The sequence below is a fragment of the Anolis carolinensis genome, chromosome 4, assembly GCF_035594765.1.
Source record: "Anolis carolinensis isolate JA03-04 chromosome 4, rAnoCar3.1.pri, whole genome shotgun sequence".
Lineage (NCBI taxonomy): Eukaryota > Metazoa > Chordata > Lepidosauria > Squamata > Dactyloidae > Anolis > Anolis carolinensis.
In genome coordinates, this window is record NC_085844.1 from 243,490,797 (window position 1) to 243,509,951 (window position 19,155).

A 19,155-nucleotide genomic window follows, 5' to 3' on the forward strand; every position below is an offset into this window, starting at 1 on the left:
GAGAAACACTTATTTTGACTGGGTTTAAAAAAAAAATTAAAATATTCTTTCTGTTCTTTGACCCTATAAGCTTAAAGCCTTCTTCTTGGCATTTTCATTGCAAGTGAATAAAATGCAGATTACCCTGACCGACAAAGTCAGAAGCACTCTGAGAAATGAGAATGTAGCCCCATTATTGTAATAGGATGTTTTCCTGCATTCACCTTTAACAGGCTTCTCTGCTTTTAACTTACATGAGGTATGACAAATAAGATATATTTAATGCAGAGTGCTGTTTGCTGTTGGAAAGAAAAGTAGGTTGGCCAGTTAGCAAAAGCTTTCAGTTGTATTCCCTGCTACACTGTCAAAGTCAGGTCAGGTTCACCCAGGTTTCAGAGTCAGATGATGGCTGGTGTGCATGTGTGATTTGTTTGTTCAGATGCCCCTCCCCCCAAGTACGGGTTCATTCCATCTCATTTCTGTATTAGTCCATGAATGATTAAAAAAAAAACACATGAAAATGTGCATAGATTTTTATATTGTAATTTCACTAATGTGTATATTTTTGAGACTTTCAAGTAATATATGCCTGTTTTCAATTATGCTGAATGCATTTTCCCCTTTCCGTGCATTTTAATCAAAGAACCAAATCACAAAATGTGAACAGGTGCCATATTTTAATAGCACCCTATATTCTGTATTAGTTCAGGAACTGCAAATTAGGGATGCATCTCCACTGTGGTAGAATTAATACAATTTGACAAACTTTAACAGCCATTGCTCAATGCTATGAAATTCTGGGAGTTGTAGTTTTGCATGGTTTTTACCCTTTTCTGCCAAAGAATGCTGGTGTTGAGGCCTTGTGCTCCTGAATTAGACCTGAATCAGAGCTTGTACTTCTGTAGTGCTTCAGGAAGAAAGTAGTTCTTCCCTGGATGATGGGAATTGCTTTACAGACAGATCTTCTCTTAGTAAGAATGTTTCACATGAGATTCTGCCAGAGACTTTCCCTGACCCTGAGAGAAATGTAAGGGAGGTGGTAGACATCAGGTTATTGCCTTTAACTCAGCAACTTCCATTACAACAAGATAATGCCAAGCAAAGACAATTATGGTTTTCTCAGCATTTGAAAAATAAACAGAGGGATTCCAGGTGTGAGACAGATAGTGGATAGAATACCTTTTGGCTGAGCTATATTTGGGTTAATTAGCTCTTAATTTTGGGTGAGAAGGTGTAATGCAGGTGGCTGGGCTGCAACAACTGGTGTCTCACCAAACTAAAAATTCCATGATTCCATGGCAGTTAAAGTAGTGTCCAACTGCATTAAATTTACAGTGTAGAATAGATGCATCCTAGGTTAATTTATATTAAAAGCTGATACAAATGAAGCATGTGAAATAAGAGAATTTTGCAACCATCCCTACTTTAATTCCTTTGAACATGGGCAGCATACTACAATTTGGTGATCCATGTAGGTTATGGGACTATAAGCTTAGTTTGGGGAAGAGAAAAAGGAGCGGTGGGATGACAGCTATCTTTACATATCTGAAGGGATGCCATTTAGAAGGTGGAGTGAACTATTTTCTGCTACCTCTGACAACAGAATATGAACCAATAGTTTCACATTACAACAAAGGAGGTTCTATCTTTGTAAACATTAGGAAGAATTTATTTATTGTAAGCAGAGTTCAATAATGGAATAGATTTTTTAAAAAATTCCTATGTTTTATGGTTGTATTTTACAGGGTAGTCCTGGAAGGAGAGGACCTCAAGGAGAACAGGGTGAACCTGGCCCCAAGGTGAGTGCTATGACCGAACTCAATTATGATTCAAATCTAGAGTAAATTGTGGGATCAAAGAAGGTGACTTGTAGAAAATACAGCCCAAAGAAGAACCTTAGACTGTGGACACTATTTAGTGTTGCACACGTATTTTTATTTTGTTTTCCTAAAATAAACATTTTCTAGTATGAACTTTATCCAAGGTTGACCTAACCATTAGACCCAATGAGGCAGCAGCAAATTTCTCATTTTGGTATTTTTAATGGCAAAGATGGGGAAAGGCACTTGTAATATTATCTACATCATTTGCCAAAATGACTTTGCTGACTCTGAGAACTTTCCATTTCTCTCTCTCATCCTTAGTGAAAGAATTGTTGAAAATATTTATGAACTATGATGAGATTTTTCAAATGTTGCAAGTTAGCTAGGATTTTCCAAGGTCCCCCCCAAAAAAAGATTATATGAAATAATGAGCCATGTGCAAAAATGTGAAACATGTATGAAAAATAAAATGCAAAACAGGGGAAAAACTTGAGAAAGAAATAAGCAAAATGTGCATTTCTAGTAGAAAGCCCAGGTAATGGCCTTCATCATCTCCTTTGTTTTGAATGTTTGAAAGCTTACAAAGAAAGAATGGATGAATGGCCTAAATCTAAATGGAGTACAAACCTATTCCATTTGTACTCCATTACATCCAATTTCTGTAGAAGTGTGTCATTGCATTGAGAATTCCAGGTTACTTTCTTATTTTTTTTTAATTCACTTGGTCCTAAAACAACTTGGAAACAAGAAAATTAATGTTCAATTATTTTTCACTTCTTCTGAGACTCATAGGAATAGGAAAATGTCTTTACACAATCTTTGTCTAAAACATAAATTAAAATTGAGAGCTGGAAGAATTGGGTTTCTCATAATGTCATAAGAAGCTGCACATGGCTCATGGGTGACACTTTAGCCATCCGAATTTATGACATCGTAGTTAGATAGAAAGCATGTCTATGTTTTTTTCAGAAAGGATTTTCCTATAATGTATTCCAGGCCACTTAAATGGTGCTTTCTCGTTGACTTTTCTTTTATTCGATTTTACAGTTCTGTTATTAAATCTATGACAGGAGGGTTTTTTGCCTCCCAAATCAGTGTGACAGCCACAAAAATGAGCTCACTTTCTGCTCTAGATCGGCAGATGAAAAGAGTCAGCAACCTTGATGCTACATTGCTGAAAGCTTTGAAAATGTTGAAATTTATTATCGCAACATTGGCAGCTTCTGTTCTGTCCTTTCACATGTCACATTGAAAGAGAGATATCCCAAAATGTAGAACTGGACTTTCTGATCAAAATGGAAGGTTCATAATACAGTTTTAACATATGGAGAGGGGTGAATACCAGGGATAAACTATCAATCAGAATGTAAATCGGGATTTCTGAATCGAAATGTGTACTTCTGTTATTGGTAAAGTACTTATGGCAGCCTTGAAAACAATCATAGAAATGTAGAGTTGAAAGGGGCCACTTGGTTATCCACCACAACCCACTGCTAGTGGAAGAACCCACTACTGACAGGTTTCCATCCAAATCCTTTGTACAAAACTCCAATGGAGGAGAAGCCACTTCCTTCCAAGATGAGCTATTTACCATTGAGCATCTCTTACCAATGCAAAGTTTTTCCTAAACATGTAGGCTACATCTAGACTGTGGAATCAATGCAGCTTGGCACCACTTTAACTTCCATGGCTCAATGCTATGGAATCATGAGAGTTGGAGTTTGGTGAGGAACCAGCACTCTTTGGCAGAGAAGGCTAAAGACTTTGTCAAACTTCAATTCCCAGAATTCTATAGCATTGAGTCATGACAATTAAATTGGGGACTACCACATTAATTCTACAGTCTAGATCAGACATGGGCAAACTAAGGCCTGGGGTCCGGATGCGGCCCCCTGGGTGCTTTCCTCAGGCCCTCCTCATTTTCCCTATCCTCTGGCAGAAGGACACAGCGGGCTGCTGTGTCCTTTTTTTTCTCCCTCTCTCCCTCTTCCTCCTGGGGACAGTTCACTAATCTTACTATACTTATTAGTTGTGTCCTTATGCGAAAAAGATGGGGGAGAAGGCACATAGTACTGAGAGGCCACTGGTGTACTCTCAGTCACTGTGTATTGCCCTCTTCCCGGCATAAGGACAGTGCAAACAGCCCCATCCTTATGCCAAGAGAATGGCTCGAGGAAAACATGCAGTGGCTGAGAGCCCTCCAGAGCATTCTCAGTTGCCAGCTGTCTTGCCCTCCTCCCAGCATAATGTCAAGAGGACATCCCGAGGATCGGGGAAGGAGGATAGGAAGGAGGATTGCGGCAGTCACTGAGTGTTCTTCCTTCCTCCCGGCATAAGGATGGGGCAAACAGCCCAGTTCTTATGCTGGGAGAACAACCTGAGGATGACCCGGGCCCTGCCTTGGACCCTCCTGGCCCACCCTTTCCCAGCCCGGGTCCTCCCCACCCAGTATGTGTCCAGGCCCCTGCCCTCCCACCTGGCCCTGCAGTGTGGCCTCAAGGCAAAAATGTTTGCTCATGCCTAGTCCAGATTTACCCTAATATATAGAGATGTGCATGAAAATTTTTCCATCGTTTCCTTCATGCCATCAATTCATTTCGACCTTTTGTCTACACAAAAGGAATGACAACATTTTCATAGGAAACAAGAGGCAGCACGAAAATAAAAGCCGCACAGTCATCGTGCTTGCTTTCATTTTCCTTTTGTTTCGGCCCCGTAACAATAAGCAGGTACTGATTGAGGGCTGCTTTCTAATTACAGCTGATGTGTACCAATGGGTATTAATAATAATATTATTAATATAAATAATAATAGTTATTCTGGGGCCCTAAGCTGAGTTTGGGAGAGGAGAACTTCTCTATTACATCTGATATGGACTAATGGGTGTTAATAATAATAATAATATTAATGACAATAGTTATTCTGGAACCTAAACTGAATCTGAGAGAGGAGTGATTCCCCATTACAGCTGATGTGTGCCAATGGGTGTTAATAATAACAATATTATTAATAATAATAGTATTATGGGGAAGGCCCAAATGTTTTAAAAGTTGGCAGGCTAAAAGGGGTCAAAATGCCCTCAGTGTGTGGTGATTTTAACCCCTTTATCCCAAAAAATGAGCAGGAAGGGGGGTGAACCTTGGAAGCGCTCCCATTGCCACCATTGGTCTATTTTTTTTCATAAGCAGACCAACATTCTGTTTGTATAGGCTCCCCATTTTAGTTAGTGGGAACAAATATGGAAATGAGGCGAAACAAATGAAACTACACAAAACAAACAGCAGTTCAATACAAAAGCGCAACACTACTGTGTTTTGTCCCCTAGACCACCAGCTTGTTTACTATGTACTATGTAAAATGACTAGTTTCCAAAACTTGGAATTCCATAGGTAAAATGGTCAATAGCTATGTTGGGTGGTGAATTCAGAATGATATCTGACCATATGACCAGCTTCGTCATTGCACACAAGGTAGATAATGCACCTTACAGAAGAAATATTAATGTTTTGATATATATATATATATTGTTTCTGATTGTTTTAGGGTGAACCAGGTTCACCTGGTCAAGTTGGACCAGAAGGTCCAGGAGGACATCAAGGAACTCCCGGTTCCCAAGGGCTGACTGTGCAGGGTCCTATAGTAAGTCAAGATCTGTTGGGGTGTTTTTGTTCTTTGTGAAATTTTGGAAGTGCAACCATTGGGTGGTTCCAGGAAATTTAGTTCCAAGATAACTATTCCAAGATATTTATCAATTGGGATGTCATGGAAATCTGACCAAGACTGAGCACATAGAGTGATCAAATTGGATGCAATTTGACTCCACTTCAGTGCTATGGGATTATGAGAGTTGTACTTCTACAAGATGTTTAGCCTTCTCTACCAAAGAGTGCTAGTGCCTTACCAAATCACAACTCGCATAGCATTGAGTTCAAATGGGGTTGAACTGCATTAATTCTACAGTGTAGATACACCCTTAGACAACCACTCCTGACTCTTGCAAGGAAAATGTGGGGGGTGGAAGCAGCTTTCCCATGAGCAGGTTGTGCATGTTCTTTTCCTCATCAAAACTCCTACTATGTTTTGAAAGTTACTCTCTTCATGTGACAATAAGACTCTTAGAAATACAAAAGTTTTCATCCTCATTTTTATCTGTAAATGGCTGAAAGCTAGACTGATTTGTGGAAACACATCTTTCTCCCCTTCTCCAGAACATATATAATTTTTGTTGTATTCTAATTCAAGGGGCCACCAGGTATTAAAGGAGACAAAGGAGACAATGGCAACCCAGGGATACAGGTATTTGGAAGACATACATCATTTGCCTTTTGATTTCCAATTATTTATATTGTTCCTGACAGTTTTCTTAAGCAAGATTTAAGGTCTGTTCTTGTTGCTTTTTAGCTCTGCTTTGAATAATCCTTCTTCCTGTGAGGGAATCCCATTGCAGCACTTTTCACTGGCTTAGTATCCCCACGACTCCAAGGTCCTCATTTGTAGTGAACATTAATTATCTGAAAAATAAGAGTTCCTTTTGAAGGTCAGCAAAAGAAATGTGGAGATTTTGCAAATGGGTAAACTAAAGGGAGAATGTAAGTGACTTTGGGCAAGAATTAACAGCATACAAGTGGTAATAAGGAGGGAAACAACACAGCATAGCAGCACACTTGCTTCAGATGCACGTCTCAAACCTTCTCTTCTAGATTGGGAAAAAACTGAAATGTTATGCAGTGCTGAGTGTGCCTATATTTAGAAAATGGAAAGAGAACTTATCTTGTCCTTGTCAAATACAGTAGATTTCTTTTCAGCAGTGGTAGTGTTCTTGTCAAGACAATAGTGCATGACCTTGTGATGGCTTAAATACAGGTGCCATCATATGGTGTAAATAAGTAGGACATGGTGGTGGATTTGTGGTTCTGCCTATACCTACCTCTGGTAGACTTTATTGGAAAGCTAATTGGAGTTTGGAACTTTTTCTGGAGATGATGCAAAGCCTTAGGGAAGTTGTTGAACTACATCATTAAGTTATGGAGGGTACGGGAGGATGTTGACTTGAGAAGGGCTGTATTTAATTAGGCTACTTCAGCTTTCTATTCACATATTGCCAATACGTTGTCTCAAGGATGTCCACCAGGAGATGGATGTAACTGCTCCCTGTATTTCTTGCTCTTCAGATCACTGATATTACAGAAGCATACTCCTCTAACACTGGATTTGATGTATTGTTATCTTGATTTGCACTAATGGATTACTCCGTCTTTCATGTATTATTGAATCCACTTTTAAAGCCATTCAGGATGGCAGCCATAATTACATATAGTAGCCAGGTGCTCTTCTTTGCTTTAACATGGAAACGTGGTTTCTGAATGGCAGTTCTGTTTGATTGCAGGGTCTGATGGGTCCCCAAGGAGCGCCAGGCAAGGATGGAATCCAAGGCTCAAAGGTAAATGGGCCAGACATGTTTAAATCCTTCCAAAGTAGGCCTCTGTCCCCACACATGGCATTTTATGATAAATGGAAGGAACTGTAAGTTCATCCCTAGTTTTTTTTTATTTCGTGTCAAAAGCATTGCATAACAAATGCATTTTAAAATGATGGGGGGAAAAAGCAAATCACAAGCAACTAAATAGTTTTAGACCAAAAACGGGCAACAGCAACCACATTGTCCATAGCTTTAAACAACTCCTCCTCCGTGCATGAGGCAGGACATTGTGGGCAAGCATACATATGCGGAGTTGTTTGTTCTGCTCCACAGTCACACAAGGTGGAGGGTTCCTCCAGGTAGTGCCACCTAGCCAAGTTGTCTTTAGATCTGCCCACTCCACTTCTGAGTCTGTTCAGGGACTTCCAAGTTGCCCATTCTTGGTTTGCCCCGGGAGGAAGACCCTCGTGGGGGGCCATCCAGTTGGAATTGTCAGGTTTAGCTGCCCAGAGGGACACCCTTGCTGTTGCTGGAGGAACATCAAGAGGAGTGGTGGTTCTCATGAAGCCCTTCCTTGATTTGAGTCTGGTGGGAGGAGGCTGATAGTTATGCAGTGGATGGCTTTCACAATGTTTGACCTTATTTCTCTCACAGTTAGCAGCAACTTCCCGTCGCACGTCAGGAGGGGCAATGCCAGCTAACTTGTAGAGTTTATCAACGGGTGTAGGTTTAAGGCATCCTGTGATTATTCTGCATGTTTCGTTTAGTGCTATGTCCACCTGCTTCGCATGGGCAGACTTTTGCCAGACAGGACCCTAGTATCGGAGCCAGAGATATTACTGGGAGCAGGAAGAATAAGAATTATCACCCAGCTAAGAATTCTGTCCCTCCAAATGATATTTATTTCTGCCCTCTAACTATTAGCGTTAAATCCCTGTATTTGCTATGTTTGTATTCTCTTGGTAACTTTGCTTGCTCTGTTTATTTGGATGCCTAAACTGTAGTTCTAAATACTCAACTGGGATTGTAGGCAAACTTCAGGAGGGGGAAGAGATTTATTTTTTGAGGACAATGCCTTCATTTTGCCTCTGGCCCTGGTAGTACACCCCTGATGGGAGCTGTGATCTGAATCAATTGCTCTCTATTTTCCCCAACTGAACCTTAATCTTAATCTTCTGACTTGATTCCCAGGGAGTTCGAGGACTGGAGGGCACGGCAGGACCACCTGGGCCACCTGGACCAAGGGTGAGAGATTGCAGTCATGTGAAATAGAACATTTCTACTTCAGAGGATGGCTTCCAGGAATAGGCTAAGCTGAGTGGCGAAGAGAAAGTTAAAAAGAATAACACGCTTCATGCCTTCATTACCTTTGGGCAAATAAAACATGGATCTCCGGCAGCTATTTAGCTAGCCCTGGAAAGCACCTGGTCCCAGCCCTTGGGTCATCTCCTGTAAGCCAAGTTTGTCCATGGGGTGCCATTCTCTGTCTCAAAACATTCTCCTTCCCTTGTTTTAGAAAAGACAGGACTGCCCTTTCAAATTTCAGTAGTTATGCAGAGAAGCAAAAATATTTCCATAGAAGGGAGTCAAGGACCTTGGCCAGCTTTAATAGCCCACTTGGAAATATATTCCCTCTTGAGCTGCAAAAATGAATAATGGCATATTTTATCAGTTAGAGTGGTATCAATCTGCAATAATTTGTGGTATTTTTTTTTAAAAAAATACTCATTTCTGTTTGTTAAGGTTTTTAAGGGTTTTACAGTTTTTGTTGTTGCTACAGCATTGACAGAAGTAGATAAAAGCCTCAAGTGTAAAGACATTTAATTAAATACCAAAGTTGAAATAATTCTAGCTACAGTATTTTTTTATGTATGTTTGTAAAAATTGTATAGTGAAGAAAGCTGGAAGTAGGAAAATCAGCTCATTTCAATTGTGGTGCTGAAGAAAAGTTATATCAATACTAGGGATTACTAAAAAGACAAATAAATAAATCCTGCTACAAATCAATCACTAGAACCAAAGATGACTAAGTCTTTGTTGGCCAGCATTAAGGGGTGAGCGGTCCTTATCTGGAATCCCCAAATCTGAAATACTCCAAAATATAAAATTGTTTACATGGGTGACTGATATAGTGGTACTTTGTTTCATGCACAAAATTATAAAAAAAAATATTGTGCATAAAATTATCTTCAGGTTATGTAAGGTGTATATGAGACATACATTACTTTCAAGTTTAGACCTGGATCCCACCTCATTATGTATATGCAAGGACATACTCCAGGTTACAAACATTTGACATACATACAGATGGGAATGAAATAACAGAAAGTGAATAGAAATCTACCCCTGAGAAGGGAAATTCACTCCCTTAACAGTTATTATAAGGAAATGTGTCTTCTTCACTGAAGTTTCATCACCAATCCTTGTTTCCACGATAACCCAAAATGTTCAAAATCCAATTGTCACAAGGACAGATAATTAGGTGAAGTCTTCAGAACAGAGGCACAGATAACAAAATAAATGTCTCATTAGCAAAGACGAAAAGTCAAAGTCAATCTGATGGCAACCACCACCAACAACTAACAATATACAGGACTTCCCCATCCATCATATTCCCAAATGTTTCATGCCTCTCTGAAGTATCTTCATTGTATAGTCATTAACACAGATGAGTGATAAAATAAAAATATTATTAACAGCGGATTTTCCCCAGAGTATAACATGGTCATTTACTTGTGATATCTTTATTATTATGTCCTTTTCTTTAAAAACCCCAAGATTGCATATATGAGTCTTCCATTTTATTCTTACAATAGCCCTGCAGGGTGAAGAAGCTGAGCAAATGGCTAGACAAAGGAAGGAAGAGGCAATGGGTGGCAGGAGAAATAAAGGAAAGGTAGACGAGGAAGAAAGTGTGTCAGACAGAAAAAGAGCCACAGAGAAAAATGGCTAGAGTTCAAGCTTTGCATAATGAAGCCATTAAAACTGAAGGGAGGCAATATCCCATGGCACTATTCTCTAGATATACAGTTCTGACCTACTCACTTGCCTCTAAATTGCGACATTGATAGGAAATGAAATGAGCATGAGTCAAATATGATGTACTTTCAACATTATTTCCTGACTGGTTTGAACATTGGCATGAACCTGGAGGGGGAATCCCTCTGGTTTTGCAAGACAGTTTGGCTGGTTTGTTTGTGAACTTCAAGTAGTGGCATCATGAATAGTTGCATCTCTCCATTCTTGTTTTAGGGCTTTCAAGGCATTGCAGGGACTCGAGGCAGCCCTGGGGAGAAGGGGCTCCCAGGAGAGGTTGGGCCAACTGTAAGTGTTCCATCTTCCCACATCTACTAATGTGCAACAACGAAGGTGTTTTTACTTGACAGCGTTCAAGACAATGACATAACTAATCTTCTGGATTGAGGCAAGCTATGGACCCTTCTACACAGGGACTAGAATCCAGCTCCAAGCCAGATCAAGGTTGGAGTATCCACAAAATATATACCATGAATGTGTGCTGCAAAGTGCATCCAGGCTGAAACAACGTATTAAAAAAGCTCACTGGAAATTCTAATTCAAGGGGAAGTATCATGTTCATAGGTATCCAAAACAACCACAAAGGGCAGACCAAAACATGTCTCTTTGCAGCGGAGACTTCTGTCTATTTCTGAATTGGCCTGGGACTTTCTGGAAAACAGAAGGACCCTGGATTCATCCCAGAAATTACCCCACCATTTGTAGGAAATGGGGGGTTTACAACAAGACAAAAAATCCATTGCAGCCAATCAATGTATATCCCACGCAAAGCAGGAACCTGAGATCAAAATGCAGAGTGGTTGTGAAGACAGGTCTACCACTGAAGCATTTGGGGGAAGAAATTGGATACATAACTTGGCTAGAAGGTAAACAATAGTCTTGTGCACAGATTCAAAGTGGTTGGTTCCCTTCGGCCAATCTGGCTTGTTTGGCTTGGCCATAATGGGTAAAGGCCCAGCCATCATGTTTTTTCATCTATTATGGGACCACGTGGCAACTGATCACCGATCCTCTTCCTCCATTCAGCATCACACATGTGAAGAGGCTGCTGAGTGCTGCTCACACAGGGTTTCCCTGTGAACCCTGCCTCTTGTACCAATCTGAATAGAAGAACGCCATGACATCTTACACGATGCTTCCTTAACCCCATTGCTGAAACCCAGACTCCCTTGAAAGGCAGAAAGGAAAGGGTCCCAGGAATGGTGCTTCCTTAACTCCATTCCTCAAACTCAGGCTCTCTTGAAAGGAAGAAAGGAAAAGATCCCAGGAATGGAAAAGGGAGCCTTATAAGTTCCCCGTTGCTGCCAATTGGCTGGATGTTCCCGGATCTTTTGGCTGCCTAGCCGAAAAAAATCTGGGTGCCCAATGAAATTTGGATGCCAAAACCAGATCTCCCTCCAGCTGAATTTCCAAGCCTAGTAAACAAACACCTTTCCCAAAAGGAAACAACAGTGTTCCCATAGGTATTCCTGTTTTCCCTTTCTTGCTTTGTCCTGGTTTCGTCCAGCACTGATTCTCATCGGATAGGCTGCTGCTTAGAGTGGCCCGTGGCTATGACTGGGATCAGGGAGCGATGGGTCTTGCATTCCACTTGAAGAGGTAGGTAAAGAAAATAGATTGATCTGCAATCAGCAGATCTCTGTGGCCACCCCCCAGCTTCCAGCGAATCCCTGGGGTGCCCATGTAGGCTCTCCACAGGGAACCAGGTCTCTCTAATGCACATCCTGACTATTATAGGCTGTGTAGAAGCAGTCTATAAGAACCAACACACCTAAAAAAGAATGCTTACCCATAAAAGTTGTCGTGTTATTTTCTGTTATAGACAATTGTTCTGAATCAAGGTTTTGCAACACCGCTTCAGTTTGCATATGTAATTGGCTTAATTGCGTATTCTTGCTCACTTAATTGTGACATGACTTAATGGCTCATTATTCCCTGTATTCAAGCACAGAGCTCTGCCTCCTTCTGTTGAGATGCATAACATTAGAGATTATCAAAAGGATGGCACAAGGACCAATGCTGATCCCTGAAGAGGTCCAAAAAAGCATTCAGATCTAATTCTAGAATCGTGTTATGGAAGGAAGTGAATCATATTTTTGAACAAGAACTTCTAGCTGTGAATGCCCATGCCCATTGCATGCAGGAAGGTGTTTGGAAGGTGTGTGTTTCTTGTTCAGGAGAAGAAACAGACCAGTAAAAGCTTGTTTAAAATCAGTTTTCATTATAGCATCTGCCTTCAGGGGTTTATGTGAAGTTTTCAGGTTTACCCTTAAAATTGCAAAGAACTGTGGCAGTTGTTAAAGTGACCTTTTCAATTTTTGTTTGTTGCTAAGATATATATCAGGAGGTGGAGAGAGAAAGGAAAAGAGTGCAACAGCCACACTGGCTGCAAAATGTCCTGGACTTTTATTTATTTTATTTCTTGTTTTTAATATGTTTTAATTGGTTTTAATTTTGTGATGGTTTTGATGCTTTTTTACTTTTGTATGCTGTTCATTTTTAACTATGCTTGCTTTCTCTTGTAAGCTGCCTTGATTCTCAAACTGGGAAAATATAGGTGGTGGTGGTGGTGGTGATTATTGTTATTGTTACTTCCTTTTGCTTTTCTCTTTCTCCTGCAGGGGCTGCCTGGTCCAAAAGGAGAAAGAGGCGAGAAAGTGAGTCTCTTTAGTTTCCTTTTTCAATGTTCTTTAGTCATTTTCTTGGGCTGAGTTCATTTAGGGGTGTGTGTTAAAGTGGTGCAGCTACTGTATCAGAAATAGCGATGTAAATCTTTGATTATTTCATCCTTGCATAGGATGATAAATGACTTCAATAGCTTTCTCCCTAAGAGCAGAGGAAAAGAACAATTCTGTTCATTTTTCGCATGTTATTTCCAAACCTTGAGACATTTCAATAAAGAATTACAGTAGTCTCACTTATCCAACATAAACAGGCCGACAGAATGTTGGATAAGTGAATATGTTGGATAATAAGGAGAGATTAAGAAAAAGCCTATTAAACATCAAAATAGGTTATGATTTTACAAATTAAGCACCAAAACATCATGTTATACAACAAATTTGACAGAAAAAGTAGTTCATTACACATTAATGCTATGTAGTAATTACTGTATTTACGAATTTAGCACCAAAATATATGATATATTGAAAACATTGACTACAAAAATGCGTTGGATAATCCAGAACGTTGGATAAGTGAGACTCTATTGTATGTGCAAAAGCGTATGCGAGACCTTTTTTAGGGTGGGTGGAGGTACTTTTATTTTTTGTCTAAAACACTGTTTCCACAAATAAACTTGGATTTTTTTGTGCAAAAGTGTATTGTACACTCTCATAAAATGTGTATTTCTGGAAACACTTTTTTTTTGAGTGACCACATTCTGCAAACATATGCACCAAGCCTGCAGATAAACATTTGGTTTTTTGCACAAAAATCTCACCTTCTATGTCCCAAAGGCAAGTCATATGTGTCTCTGGAAACAAGGTGTTCCCCCCCCCCCCAAAAAAAACAACAACAACATGTTTTTGTGTAAGAAAACATGTATAGTGTTCCTTCACTACATCGCGGTTCACTTTTGGTGGATTTGCTGTTTTGCGGTTTTTCAATAAACTCTAAAAGACTATTATAAATCATAAAAATTTACAATTTACAGCCTAAGGAAAAGAAGAAGGAGAAGCCAAAGGGAGAGAAAAGGAGCCCAAGTGGCAACAAGAGGAGAAGGAGGCGATTTATCAACACACGCTTGGTTGATAAAGACTTAAAATAGTGTATAACTACTAAAATAATATATAAATATTAAAATAAATGTAGTGTCTCTACTTCGTGGATTTTCACTTATTGTGGGTGGTCCTGGAACCTAACCCCAGTGATAAGTGAGGGAACACTGTATTTCTATATAGAATTATATTCTGAAACTCTTTGCAATGTGTAAATGCTAGGCAAGACTTACAGGGTTTTGCCATTTTTCCAGCTGGTTTTCTTGATTGATTAGGAACCCTTTTTTCACTTGGGACATTATGTGTTTGTTTATTATACTTCAAGAATGTTTACCATACCACAAGGGCTCCTAAAGCAATGAACAAAAAGCCAGTAAAAGACAAATCCATGCCAACACTAAACATTAAAACACTTTTAAAAACAGTAGAAAAGCAATCCTAGAATATAATGCTAAAACAACCATTTTAGAGATTCAAGGCCATGCAGAATGGCTCTGTTTTTGGCAAAAGAGATGGAGCCAGCCCAATTTCCTTGCTTAGACTATTCTATTGTTGGCATAACTATGGTAGATATTTTCTCGATCCCAAATCAGAAGTACTGACGGTGTTGAGATTTGCAATTTGCTGGTTCAATGATTTTTCTCCCGCCCACATTTTTAAGCCCAATAAGCATGGTGCCACTTGCCAATACGCTCTTTGCTTTCCCTGGTATCTCCAGTGACTGCAACAGAATCATCCAGCTGCTCTTGATTTGAAATGATCTACCAATTTGATTATCTTGTTTATACCATGCCATACTGGAGAAAGCATATTCTTTCAGAGCATGAACAGGGGGAAAGCGTTTGGCCCATTTTTCACTAGTAATATTGATGGACACTATTTTATTTTCTATTTCCTTCCTGGAAGATGCCAGAGGAATAAAGCTTGCTTCCATTTCTGCTCTTATTTCATGCTGGCTTTGCAATGTTAACTGGCTTCATGAGATTGTATAGGAGCAGGGAGTATATTTACACCGTGTCTGAGTAAAAGTTAGCAAGCCAAAAATTGGAGTAGACAGAATGCTTTTGTGAGTCCTTTGATAGCTTCTTTCATGCTCATTTGCTATCTTCCTTTGCATGGATTAGCAACATGTTTCAACTTTCCTGTAAACACAAATGTGAGACAAGAATTTTTGATGTTGACATATTTATTGAAGTTTAGCCTCCAATCCATTCATCATTTATCTACTCAAGGTACATTAAAGCTGTGGAATAAAAGATAATGAGCTCTGACCAATGTTGTATTTCTGTGGTAAATGATTACAAGACTTTGTTGTCAATACAGACAGGATGGATATGTGGGATGGGATAATCCACACACACACACACACACACAAATGCACAAGTATAAGGTGGGAGACACTGGGCTCAGCAATGCTACATACATATGGAAAGGATCTTGAGATTGTTGATTATGATAAATTGAATATGAAGCAGCAGTATAGTGCTGCAGCAAAGACTTCAAATGCTATTTAAGGCCCTTTCCCCTATATCCCAGGATCTGATCCCAGATTATTTTCTTATCCCAGATTATCTGGGAGTTGAATAATCACAGGATATCTTAAACCTACATTTGATGATAGATTATATAAAGGTAAAGGTTTCCCCTGACATTAAGTCCAGTCATGACCGACTCTGGGGGTTGGTGCTCATCTCCATTTCTAAGTCGAAGAGCCGGCGTTGTCCATAGACATCTCCAGGTCATGTGGCCAGCATGACTGCATGGAGCACCCGTTACCTTCCCGCTGGAGCGGTACCTATTGATCTACTCACATTTGCATGTTTTCGAACTGCTAGGTTGGCAGGTGCTGGGGCTAACAGCGGGCGCTCATTCCGCTCCCGGAATTTGAACTTGGGACCTTTTGGTCTGCAAGTTCAGCAGCTTAGCGCTTTAACACACTGTGCAACCAGGGGCCTTATAGATTCTATAAGCTATCTGATATTGCCCTCCATGTGTGATGGGAAGCTGCTGCCAATTCTGAGACAAATAAGGTTGAACACTGAAAGCCACCCACTGTATGGCTATCAGCCTCCTCCCAGTAGACTTAAATCAAGGAAAAGTTTCAAGAAAACCACCTCTCTTCTAAATGTTCCTCCAACTACAGCAAAAATATTCCTGTGGGCAGCAAAATCAGGCAATCCCAACTGGATGGCCTTCTATGAGGGCCTTCCTCCAGGGGCAAACTAAGAATGGGCAACTTGGAAGTCCCTGAACAGACTCAGAAGTGGAGTGGGCAGATCAAAAGACAATCTGACAAAATGGCACTACCTAGAAGAATCCTCCACCTTGTGCGACCGTGGAGCAGAGCAAACAACTTAGCATGTGTATGCTTGTCCACAGTGCCCTGCCTCATGCACAGAGGAAGAACTCTTTAAAGCTACGGACAGTGCGGTTGCTGTTGCCCATTTTTGGTGTAAAACTATTTATCTGTTTGTGATCCCTTTTTATCAGTTTTAAACTTATTTATGTCATGCTTTTGACATGAAATAAATAAAATAAATCTGGCAGTGGAGACTCATATAATCCAGTTTAAAGCAGATAATCTGGGATCAGGTCCTGGGATATAGGAGTGTAGAAGGGACCTTAGCCTCCATTAATAGAAGCATAGTTTAAATATCGAGGGAAATAATCCGAGTGTAGTCTGTGCTAGGATTTTTAGTTTTAAATTACAGGATATTAGATTTGAAGTCTGGTGGTGGTGCAGTGTGTTAAAGCGCTGAGCTGCTGAACTTGCAGACCAAAAGGTCCCAGGTTCAAATCCCGGGAGCGGAATGAGCGCCCGCTGTTAGCCCCAGCTCCTGCCAACCTAGTAGTTCAAAAACATGCAAACGTGAGTAGATAAATAGGTACCACTCCAGCGGGAAGGTAACAGCGCTCCATGCAGTCATGCCAGCCACATGACCTTGGAGGTGTCTACCGACAACGCCGGCTCTTCGGCTTAGAAATGGAGATGAGCACCAACCCCCAGAGTCGGTCACGATTGGACTTAACGTCAGGGGAAAACCTTTACCTTTTACCTAGATTTGAAGTGAACATTGGAAGGAACTTTTTGACAGGGAGAACAGTTCCACAATGGAGCCAAAAGTGATGTTGGGATCTCCTTCTCCAGATGTCTTCAAAAAGGAGTCTGGAAGGTAGCTGCTGGAAATGGTCTAGTTGGAGATCCTGCATTGAGTTGGGCTTTGGACCTGATTTGCCATGATGTCTCTTCTAACTCTGATTTTAATTGAAAAATACATACAGAACACCTGGAACTCTCTGCCCCGGACTGTGGTGGAGGCTCCTTCCTTGGAGGCTTTTAAGCAGATGGCCATCTGTCGGGGGTGCTTTGAATGCGATTTCCTGCTTCTTGGCAGGGGGTTGGACTAGATGGCCCATGAGGTCTCTTCCAACTCTACTATTCTATGATTCTATGACCTCACTCTATTGAATATTGTTCCCATTAGGCTTTCCTTTCTGAAAGATTTTTCATTTGTGATAGCATTTTTTCCTATTTATTTTCTGGGCACCCTGCCCAGGTTTTGTTTAATTTTGTGTAAAACCCACACAGGGATCCAGACGGTGTCATCAAAAATCATGCTGTTTGGTACAGAGCTCAATTTTCTTTTTGTGATGAGCTTTTATGGATAATAGCAGTGTTTATTTTTGAATTGTTTCCTGCATTCTGATTATTTTATTACCTACCACATGATAAATACAAGTGGGTGGGTATGATGTGTGTGCAAACAGAGGCACAGAAATAAAAAGATGCCACTGCAAATAAAGTCTGTTTACTAAATCACGAAAGAAAGTCCATTGGAATCAATCTGCATTAAATATTCAGGTATGAATAAATTTCAAGAGCTGCATTTGTTCATATTCATTTTAAACATCAGAATATTACCTGAATATCACTTTGACATCCCCATATATGCTTGTAATTGTGTTCAAATTTACTGTTGCCCTGGGTGGTATCTTATGAAAACATAGTTCTTATGGGCAGTTTCACAAAAAGGATGATTGATATTTAATAAGATTTTCCCCCATGCCACAGTTAATATGAAAAAAGACAGGTAAATATCAGTTTTTAAAAAGGTTCATTGAAGAATGTGGATTGGTAATGGATTGTATATCTACTCTTATGTGGTTGTAATTTCCAAGCTGATTTTAATGGAACAGAGAACTTATCGTTGTGTTTTCTTGGCAGGACTTTATACCTAAGAAGTTTGCATTATCTTCTTCTTAGGCTAAGAGTGTATTGCTTTCCTAAGTAATCCAGTGAATTTCCATGATTGACTGAGGATTAGAATCAGGGTCTTCCAGAGTAACAAAGAACGACATAATGCAGGCTCACATACATCTTATAGATATGTCTTGCATGCGGTTACCACCTAATGCATCACCCCAGTTGTCACTGAAGAAGAGAAACAGAAATTCTTCAACAGCAATGAGTGTGACTGGAGGGAAATCTGAATTTCTGTGAGAAGGATTGCTCTCCCTATTTATGAATTTCCTCCACAAGTCTTGTATAAAAAAAAGTTAACTAAATAATTATTTTCACTAATAGTTCTCTATCCACATACTTATCAACAACAACATAAATTCTGCCTTCATTTCAACTTTCATATTTATTTATTTGGTTTTGCAGAGTGGATTGGAATCACAATGCAAACATATCCAACAAGGTTAAGTGTCTATAATGCTCTGCATTCAAAATCACAGAACATAGTACGAGACAAAATTAATTTTCCATGTTTTGTATTGCAGTACATTCTCTATTGCAGTTAAAAATTCCTAACCAAGAGTTATGTGTCTGTATCTGCTCCGAATTCAGTAAGATGTATCTAAGCTGGCCATATAATTTAGTTTGAAGCCAGCTCAAGAGCAGAATTTCCACAAAATACACACTCTCAATGTGTACTGTAGTGTAGATCAAGACAGAGTGCATTATAAAAATCCACCCAAAAGTCCATAACAAACCAGATAATGTGCTGCGGCCAATCAGAGTATTTCCCAGGCATGGGAAGACTTCGGCCCTCCAGGTGTTTTAGACTTCAACTCTGACAATTTCTAATGGCCAGTAGTCTGTTAGTAATTGTGAGGGGTGAAGTCCAAAACACCAGGATGGCTGAAGTTTGCCCATGCCTGGGATAACCCATGC

At 40.0% G+C, this 19,155-nt stretch overlaps 1 protein-coding gene across 1 annotated transcript in view; it reads left to right on the forward strand.

Moving 5' to 3' along the window:
• col20a1 (collagen type XX alpha 1 chain) overlaps window positions 1-19,155 on the forward strand; it is a 175,330-nt gene that overhangs the window by 141,781 nt on the left and 14,394 nt on the right. Inside the window, exons 29-35 of the mRNA XM_062979041.1 lie at window positions 1,725-1,778; window positions 5,346-5,441; window positions 6,045-6,098; window positions 7,189-7,242; window positions 8,413-8,466; window positions 10,474-10,545; window positions 12,879-12,914. Of these exons, the coding sequence (XP_062835111.1) occupies window positions 1,725-1,778; window positions 5,346-5,441; window positions 6,045-6,098; window positions 7,189-7,242; window positions 8,413-8,466; window positions 10,474-10,545; window positions 12,879-12,914 (420 nt within the window). The remainder of the gene's footprint in view (window positions 1-1,724; window positions 1,779-5,345; window positions 5,442-6,044; window positions 6,099-7,188; window positions 7,243-8,412; window positions 8,467-10,473; window positions 10,546-12,878; window positions 12,915-19,155) is intronic.